At 39.0% G+C, this 9,901-nt stretch overlaps 1 protein-coding gene across 3 annotated transcripts; it reads left to right on the forward strand.

The window, feature by feature from the left end:
- The first annotated feature begins 14 nt into the window (after positions 1-14).
- Positions 15-7,176, forward strand: tspan33a (tetraspanin 33a). Of its 3 annotated transcripts, none has more exons than XM_034673518.1 (8): positions 15-109; positions 3,436-3,493; positions 3,792-3,919; positions 4,880-4,954; positions 5,693-5,788; positions 5,915-6,043; positions 6,157-6,318; positions 6,407-7,176. In XM_034673518.1, the coding sequence occupies exons 1-8, from the start codon at positions 68-70 to the stop codon at positions 6,506-6,508; spliced, it is 792 nt and encodes a 263-aa protein (XP_034529409.1). In that variant the 5' UTR covers positions 15-67; the 3' UTR covers positions 6,509-7,176. The 3 variants fall into 3 exon arrangements, with proteins under 3 accessions (XP_034529409.1, XP_034529411.1, XP_034529410.1); XM_034673520.1 differs by having other exon boundaries at positions 27-114; XM_034673519.1 differs by lacking the exons at positions 15-109; positions 6,407-7,176 and adding an exon at positions 1,575-1,783 and having other exon boundaries at positions 6,157-6,327.
- Positions 7,177-9,901: the final 2,725 nt, after the last annotated feature.

Consider the following 9,901-nt stretch of genomic DNA (forward strand, 5'->3'; position numbering starts at 1 on the left):
AAGAGCGTTTTTTTTTTCGTCCTATATTTTCCGTCGGATTTTTAAAAGGGCACAATTTGCATCCCACATGTACGGAAGAGGATTAAGGCCACTGGAAGCAAAAATATATGTAAGGTAATTTTTTTATTATTATTATTCTCAGAATTCTGACAACTCAGAATTAAACACAGTGAACAGAGCAATAATGATGGCTATAATTCTCCACCTAAGCACCCATGGTCATATCTTCAGCCCGTGTTTTTGAAATGAAGAATGATATCGTTTGAAATGTTCTCCCTGTTTCCCACTCTGCCCAAACATACAAACATTCACAGTCCAACCTGAGAAAGCGCGTTGAGCTGCGTAACATTTGTTTCATTCCAGATGAACATTTCAAACTAAGTTAAGTTATTAAGTTGTCTGTGGAGTAACTTAGTTTCTGTTTTTATTCCATATAGTTTTTAAAGATTTCAAGTAATGGTTTCTAAATAAACAGAATGTAACAGAATGTACTCATATGAATTCTTGACTGCAATTCTTGACTGCAATCATGTATCGTCAAAATACAACGTTTTGAGATATTTTAAGAAGTACTTTAAATACTTAAGTATTTTTAAAACTCCAGGACTTTAAGTCAAGTAATAATCTGACAGAGCAACTTTCACTTGTATTGGAGTATTAATTGACCAGGAGGATCTTTACTTTGACTTAAAGGTGCTATGATGAGTTTTTTACCAGCTGAGAAACAGACTGAAACCCACACTGATGCCGCTTTATGACCTTCAAAAGCAAACAAAACCATAAACAACAACACTGATACCTTCTCTGTTGTCATTTTTAATGCCTGAAACCACTCAGAGGGGGTAGGTGTCAGACCACATGATTGACATTTGGCTTTAGAAACACCCTTTTTCAGCTGTTTTCATGGCAAATAATCCCATTGAGTGATAAATCTGGCTGTTAAAAGACAGCAGGGTGAGGTTTTTGTTGAAAACACTACTTTTGCATGTACAGAACAAGAGATAAGAAGTATCACTTTGTCCACAATAGGGCGCCAAAATTGTTATAAATCAAAAGTTCCTCACAGCAGCTTTAAGTAATGAAGCTGTGTACTTTGTCCACCACTGCTCTTTTGTCAGTCCAGTCGACCCTTACATTAAAGTAGTTAATTTGCAAAGCAAAATATAGCCTTAGCCTTATCACTTGACAAATAGGCCTAAAGAAAATATTATATTTACATGATTTGAATTGATTTAATCTATGATGACATTAACGTTTAAAATGGTGGTAAAAGTGCATGTCTCATGGTATTCACTAATAAATCACAATAAAGTCTGAAAATGTTCCTACTTTCTTCATATCTCTGGGTGACTCGTTTTAACACTGAGGAGCCCCTGGGGGATCTGCGGTGAGAACGTGACACACACACACACACACACACACACACACACACACACACACACACACACACACACACACACACACACACACACAGTGTAGTTACACGCCCAGTCTGAGCTGTCCACACAGCGCTGGTTTCGGCTACTATTCTTTGGAATTGTGCGTGTCGCGTCTTGCATTACTAAAGAAATCAGTAATATACTGTCGAGTCTTAAATACTAATTACTTAAACTCTTTAACTCAAACTACTACTCCCTTGTTTGAGCGCAAACTTGGATTACGCGCTTGGAAATTGGACGCGATGTGTGGAAAACACAGAGGCACACCTGGAGCTTACGATGACTACTCAGTTGTCAGTCCAGTAGTCAAGTATCTCCTGTTCCTGTTTAATTTCATATTTTGGGTGAGTTTTTCTCGTACTACAACGGTAACCTGTTTCATTTGGGGGTATTTCTTTCTTTATGTCTTCACATCAGTGGGTTAAATAATAAGGTAAGACTTTTGGATCATTTCTCCAGTGTAACCTCATTCTGTTAGGGTTAGTGTAATGGATGTAGACTTTGTCTGCTGACAGTTTGAGCACCCTCTGCTTTGTTTGACTGGGTTGATCATTAGCTTCAGTGTTTTAGAGAAAGTGAAACAGTATCCAGGGAAGAGGAGAGGGCAAGTTAATAAACATAGCAGACAAGCACACACACACATCAGGTGTTTGCTGCTCAGCTATTGGACAAGTTTCTCTTTATTTTGCAAATCAGGAATGTTTGATCAGATTTAGATTTAGAGCTCAGAACCAATTTGCCCCTATTCAAGAGCAACAGTTGAAGTACTTACACCAGTCAACAAAATTAATATAGCTTATTTAATGACTCTAAAAGAAGCTGTAGTTGTACTATTTTTACTTCTGGAGTTGTTTCCCATTATTAAATGGTAATAATTTCATGACTTCAGACTTCATTGGTAAAGAATTCACTTAAAACCCTGCTCAGCGGTGCAACCAACCAAAGTTCACATCACTGCGTTTCAGTGTCAGGGTCTCAGAGACTGAAACATAAGCAGATTTCTCCCTTTCAGCATTTTCAAGCAGATCTGTTGTTACAGATTAGACTTGCTGGGATTAGGTGGAGCGTGAGGAGACTTTGTTGTTCCTGGCCGAGAAAATGTATCAGAAACTGAGAACTTTAAACAAACCTGTATGATTGTGTTGGCCATGTTTGAGCTGCGAACGTTGCTCCTGGCCGTGTAGTAACAGGATAAGACAGGGTAAAAACTTGAAAGTCTTCAACGAGGAATGTGTTGTTGTCATTTCTGTTGCCTCTGGCTATGACAGGCTGTGTACAGGACACACCAAACGATTACTGCAAAATGCATGCTTCCTTTCTAGTCGGGGATGCCTGTTATCTTTGGGAATTACGTACATTATTGCAAAAGAAACAGCAACCTGTTTGCTTCAGGTGTCATGTCTGGTGTGTTCACTGTCAAACGAAACCTGTAACAAAGGAGGGCAGACAAATCCAGCTCTGCCCTCCCACCCCTAAGAAGGTGCATGAAATGGATCCATTTCATTCAGGGAGGGAAGAGTGTTTCAGAGTGTTCTCTTTTATTCTACAGAGGCTGAGAGTGGAGGGCTGAGTGAAAGGGTCTTTATTATTCTCTTTTTCTTTAGAAGGGGAAGGCACAGGTTGCTGCCAGGTCGATTAAGTCAAATGAAGGGAGAGTGGATGGAAGAATCTCCTTATTTACATTTCTAATGAAAATACTGAGCTCTTCTTGTTTAACACTGATTCCACTTTGATTGTTCTGCATTGGACAAAGGGTATTAATGGGAGATTGGCTTATATGTGAAGAAGAGGTTTTTCTGTGCAGCCTTATCTGTGACTCATATTTACATGATTTTGGAGCATGGGGCCACTCCCTAGACAAGTTTAAACATATTAAGTATTCTTTTCTCACTGTGGTGTGTGTGGTTTCTTTATTATTATGTCTCCTTTATCATGCCATGAAATGCATTAAAGTTTAAAGAAATGTTATGTGATCTTTTCTCTGTGTTCTTCACAGATAATCGCGTTGGTGATGGTGGCCATAGGCGTGTACGCCCGCATGATGAAACATGCAGGTAAATGAGCCCTCATTGATAGCGGTTAGGGTCTTTCTTCAGGTTTAGATGGAGGCAACAGGAGCATTGAGTGTCAGGCAGGCTTTTTTATGATGTGAGCTTTTTCTACTTGAACCCTGCAGCCTGGAGGGGGGGAAAGCACTTCTGTGTTGTTCAAGATTCCATGTAGGAAAGGCAAGAAAGGAGAAGAAATGCAGAGAAAATGTAGAAATAATCAAGAGAAAGACACTTGAGGAAGACAACATCTCCTGTTACTGTACAGAAAATCTTGACCCTGTTCTCTTCTCCTCCCCCTCAGAGGCAGCTCTAGCGTGTCTCTCAGTGGACCCTGCCATGATGCTGATGGTGGTGGGAGTCCTCATGTTTATCATCACCTTCTGTGGCTGTGTGGGCTCTCTGCGAGAAAACATCTGCCTCCTGCAGACAGTAAGTCAGGAGCTCTCTAACACCAGGCTGCACTGTACACTGTCAACAGTAAAACTTAGAGTATTAGCGTAACGTCAAACGTGCTGAGGTGTACTGGTATTATTGTCTTTCTATCATAAGATAGAAAGCACTAACACCACAAAAACTGTGAAGAAGGCGCAGCAGAGGCTTTACATTCTGAGACTCCTCAGGAAGAACTACCTGTCACAGAAACTGCTTGTGTCCTTCTACCACTGCTCCGTAGAGAGTGTTCTTACGTACTGTCCGTGTGTGTGGTATGCCAGCTGCACAGCAGCAAAGAGGAGAATGCTCCAGAGGGTCATCACTACCGCCTTAAAAATCATCGACTGTCCTCTCCCCTCCCTGGATGAACTTTACAGCTGACAGTGCCTTAAGAAAGCAAGAAACATCCTTAGGGACCAAACACACCGAGGACATAACCTGTTTGAGCTTGTGCCCTTGGGTAGGGGATACAGGACATTAAAGAAAAACAGCTTTTATCCCAAAGCAATAAGAGCACTAAACATTAAATAATGCAATATAAACTGGGACTGAGCAATTTTCCGATTCACTGAATGTCTGCCTGTTGAATGCTAGATGTGTCTTGTGGTTTTATTTATTTTTATTTATTTATGTTTGTCTACTATTTTTATGATTTCTTATTTTTTTATTTTACTACTGTTCTTTCAGACATATTTTGCACTGAAAGGGGTTGCACCTCAATTTCGTTGTACAATATACAATAACAATAAAGATTTATTCTATTCTATAAGGTCTTGATTCAAGATTTCATCATTTTACTGCTTATATTCTCTGAGTTATGGGGATAAAAGAAACAGCTGATGTTGCATGGTGACACAGAGTTTTATGAAAGTCATCCTCCAGATAGTTAACCACATTCAGACACATCTCAATCACATAAAGTGGTGTAACCATGCCTGTCTCTCTTTCTCTCTGCAGTTCTGTATCTGCCTGACTGTGATCTTCATGCTCCAGCTGGTTGCAGGGGTCCTGGGCTTTGTCTTCTCTGATCGGGTAATGAAACAGATTTAATTTATCTAAAATGTAGTCTCTAGAGCTGGTTCTTATCTGTGAGAGGCCAGTCTTCCCTTTGATAGACCTCTAAAAGGCACAACATTTATGTACAGGCTTGATTTTTTTTATATAGTTGTCCTTTTCCTGACTGTGCAGAAGGATGAAACATTGCCCTCTCCTGGCCTTTGTCTGTAGCTACTGCAACATTTTAATAAACTTCTTTAAGAAGCAGCAGCTACTACAACTTCTGTCACATAAAAAAATGACTTTTTTGGTTATGATTATATTCTCGTAAGTTTACAATATTATTCACAAAATCTTTTTTTAAATCCTTAATTAAAAGGATCCTCTGTAGGCCGCAAAGTTTAGGCTAAGGTTAAGGCTAAGGTTTTTATGTGGTTTCGTAAATCGTAAATTTTGATCTTTAGAGAAATGTTTTTAATTTCTGATGCTTTTATCAGAAAGGTTTAATGACTGTTTTCTTGGAATAATTATACAAAGTCCAAGTCCAATTGCCTTCACTGATCAAGCTTTGAATTACCATGACTTCAACTACTGAGAACCTTCACAGACATCTCAGAATCATCATATTTTGTAATCAAACTGCTTCTACTCATGAACATCTGCACAAAAACACCTATACGGTTTTGAAATCCAACATACAAACAGTCTATGCATCTCTAATTTATAATTTTGAACATATTCTTGAATACTCTTTTTTTGTCTTATCCTGCCAAGGCTCGGGATCGAGTGACTAGTATGATCAATAATTCCATCGTCCACTACAGAGACGACCTTGATCTACAAAACCTGATCGACTTTGGCCAGAAAGAGGTGAGGGTTTAGTCCACATGACATTTTAGATTCCACACAATTTACCTTAACTATTGTTTTCCAAGTGTAATGTAATGACAGATTTTTAGTTATGATCACATACTTGGCATGTCTCCCTCTGTTCAGTTTGGCTGCTGTGGAGGCGTGACGTACACTGACTGGTCTCAAAACATGTACTTCAAATGTGACAAAGACAACCCCAGCAGAGAGCGCTGCTCCGTCCCCTTCTCCTGCTGTATCTTGAGCAAAGACAAGGTCGCCTCCTTCACCGGGGCTCATAATTTTTTTTTATGTTGTTGTATAACTTTTCACTTGTGAGGATTCATTTATTAATAATTAGCCTTCTCACAGTGTGTTTCCTCTAACAGGTGGTTATAAACACCATGTGTGGTCAGGGCATGCAGGAGTTAGAGTTTGTCCAGGCTGGAGATTACATCCACACTAACGGCTGCATAGACAAGCTGGTGAACTGGATCCACAGTAACCTGTTTTTACTGGGAGGCGTAGCACTCGGGCTAGCTATACCACAGGTCAGTTAAAGTGCACAACACACACACCAGCACACATTCTGCTCCAGACACTATAACCTGGTAATTCTTCTGTTTGCATCTCTTGCAGCTTGTCGGCATCCTCTTGTCTCAGATATTAATCAACCAGATCAAAGACCAGATTGAGCTCCAGAACTACAGCCTCAAGCACCGCTCCGACCCCTGGAGCTGACCAAAGCTGGATCAAACCAGAATTTGATGAAAAGCGGCGATGCTTCCAGGTTAATGCCCATTCTCTGACAGAACATCTGTCACGTCTGCTTGGACCGAACATTCAGCTTCATTGGTTGTGGGCTTAAAAACACAAGACACGTGTTAGGCTAGAGAATGGACAAACATCTAATGTCCTTTCAAATACTTGGCCTGTAAGAAGCAAGCATTGTCATGGAAGTCAGAAAAACACATAGAAGAAAAATAGGACTCTGTCTCCACCTACTGGACAGGCTTGTGCTTAAATTTACCAAACACTGTACATTGGTGTCATGAAATCAGATCCTTCTTTTTATAATGACATTTTTATAGAATTTAATGAATGCATTGTTACAGAGTTTATTTTGTTTGCTTGTCTCCTCTGCACCACAGATTTTGTAAATTTTATCTAACTGAAAAGTGTTATAGTTTTTGAACATACATTATTTTCATAGACTTTTACAATTGAATGATGTCAATGCTCAACAATGCTTCTCAAAGCTGCCAGCATATGTGAGTTTCCCCTGATATTTTCTCAACAATTGTCTCATATGTGATTTTTGTAGCTAAGATGCTGGTTAAAATACAACCCCAACTAATAAAAAGATGGGATGCTGTGTTAAATGTTGATAAAAACAGGTTTGAGAATCATTTAAAGCCTACATTTAATTGATTGAACATAGTGCAAACACATCAAATCAAATGTTAAAACTTAAAGGTTTTATTGTTAAATGAAAAATGTATGGTCATTTTAAATCTGATGACAGCAACACATTCCAAAACAGGTTGGACAAGGACAAAAAAAACCCACTGAAAATATGTCTGTTTCCGAAACCGCCTACTACACTACTTTCGTGCTACTATAGCAGTACGTACTGATTTGGCCAAAATTCAGTATGTAGTAAGTAGTATGTGAACAAGAGCAAAATCTGTAATATGCCAAAACTCCCCGGATGTCTACTGATTCGGGAAAATATCTCAGTGTGCATCGGACCAGTCTGCCTCGCGTACTGTTTCCCACAATGCACAGCGCTCGTTCTGCTTTTTCTTTTTCCTCATTTTTTGACGGGAGGAAATCCGTTTTTGGGTGCTGTGAAAGTTATCAAATTACATATAAACCACTTCCTAACTTTTTAAATCATAAATGGATGCTAAATAAGCATTTTATTTATCGGCTTCGCCGTTGTTTACTTCCGCTTTCCGAAACCGGAAATCCAGTGAAGTCTGGCTCAGCATGCTGCATGACAGATCGGACAGAACAGTCATACTACATACTAAATTCAAACGCAGTATGTAGTAGGCACTGGCAGTACTTACTGCCTACTAAGTTAGTAAGTAGTATGTAGCAGGCCGTTTCGGAAACAGCATTGTGAAATGCTTTAAAAAAACACCTGGAGGAACACCTCCTTACCAATTAGGTTACAGCAACCCATTTCTTGTTCCCTTTTCGTATAATTCTGAAATGTACATTATTTTTTCAGTTTTGGGTAATCTTACCCTCTTATTTCTTTACCTCTGGCAGTTCACCACTTATTTTTGTACCATTTAAAGCTATTCTATGGACGTGAACTGCTTGGATTTCAATAAAAAGGTGGAAAAATTGGGGTGTTCTAAAACTTTTGACCAGTAGTGTATATTTTATTATTTCCCTAGTATCTTTTTAAAACACCTAATCTACTGATACAAATATTAGTTTTGAGGGTTTTAATAAGTTATTTAATTTTAAAAAGAGGGGAAGTGACATCATGAAAGCACTGCAGACCAATATGGGCTCCTGCAGAATTGTGTGCCAGATTTGAAGACTAAACTGTAAAAAAAATGATGTTGCTTTTACGGAAAAAAATTGGCAGCTGTGGTTGCCAGAATAATACCGTTATAATTACTGTAAAAATGTAAACCTAGTCAAATGAGGAATCAAAACATACGAGACAACTGTGTAAAAACAAGGAGCAAAACACATCAATAAGAGATTTTACCACAAGGGAAGGATGTTTAATATTTATGTTTGCTAAATAATGCAAAGCAAGATTTATTTTATTTGAGTTTATCCACGTTGGACGAAAGTGCTATTTGACCAGACCGTCCCCTGCTCTGAAAACACTAAATTGCCAAGCTTGTAATCACTAGTAATGGGCAAATGAAGCTTCATGAACCATTAGTTGTATTTTTTGACTCCTCTAGATGGCGCTCTTGGTTTGATAAAAGCTCAATGAAAGGCAATTCAGTGTCCTTTCAACCCTTTGTTGAACAGAGAGCGCCATCCAGAGGGCTCAACAAACACAAGAAAACATTCATGAAGCTTTATTTCACCATCACTAGTAATCACTATGGGAATCCTGTCTATAATATTTGAACTCTACCCTGATATTCAACTATTACCAGCTTATCAATCACCAATGTATTAGCAAGCAATATTGATTACAAAGTGCTGCATCTCCCTACCGTGGGAGCTTTGCATAAAGAACTAACACACTGGTATATCTCCATTTAAAGTATTTCCATTTAAATGCAACCAAAGGCAAGATGCTGGATAGTTGATAAATAGCATATTCACTAGCAAGGACCACGCCACACAAGGATATAAGTTGAACATTTAATGAATTAGTTGTGCGTGGTGTGCCCAGCAGAAGGAGACTCAGGATGGGGGTTCCATCTCAGCGTTATCCTGCCGGAGCTGATCTTGACCCAGGTTGTACCTGGAAGTAGACAGGGCATAGAAGGAGCGAGCACGAGTTGAGTAGGAGAGGACAAGGAAATAGGTTAAGTGCAGTAGAGTAAGGTGAGGGAGGGTGGGTTGAAGAATCACGGACAAGCAGTTGGAGTAGGCTGGCTACGTTTAAGAAGGCTTGTCAGGTGATTGAGGGTGTGGTTTAGGCGTGGTCCTGCTCCCGAATCTAAGTTAACACCTTAACTTCATAAACTTAAAAGGACTGCACTCATCTGGCTACAATGAAAGATGGAGAGCAAAACAAAACAAAAATAAAGAAACATTTAATCCTGAAGCTGATTAGATGTCAGTATAATTAACTTATCATTTTTTCCCCCCATTGGATAATGATGAACAGCCAAGTCCTCTGGAAAATATTACAGACTTCAATCTGATTGAATTTATTCTCCTAAGATATCAGTTCACAAAAACAGCATTAATCAACTGAAGTGGCAGAAATGGTGACCCATGAACCATTAGCAAGGACAGAAGTGTAGCTTAACAACAAATCATCCAACTTCTGCTGCTTCTGGGATTTTTAAAAACATTTTTTGGGATGATTCTTCTGACATTTGTGTGATTTCGGAAAGCACTGCGTAACTGAAAGAAACTAAGAAAGCCATGTTGTTTTCTTGAGAGTGCTTGGAGAAGTTTTAATACTTATACATA

This window comes from Notolabrus celidotus, chromosome 21 (genome assembly GCF_009762535.1).
Source record: "Notolabrus celidotus isolate fNotCel1 chromosome 21, fNotCel1.pri, whole genome shotgun sequence".
NCBI lineage: Eukaryota > Metazoa > Chordata > Actinopteri > Labriformes > Labridae > Notolabrus > Notolabrus celidotus.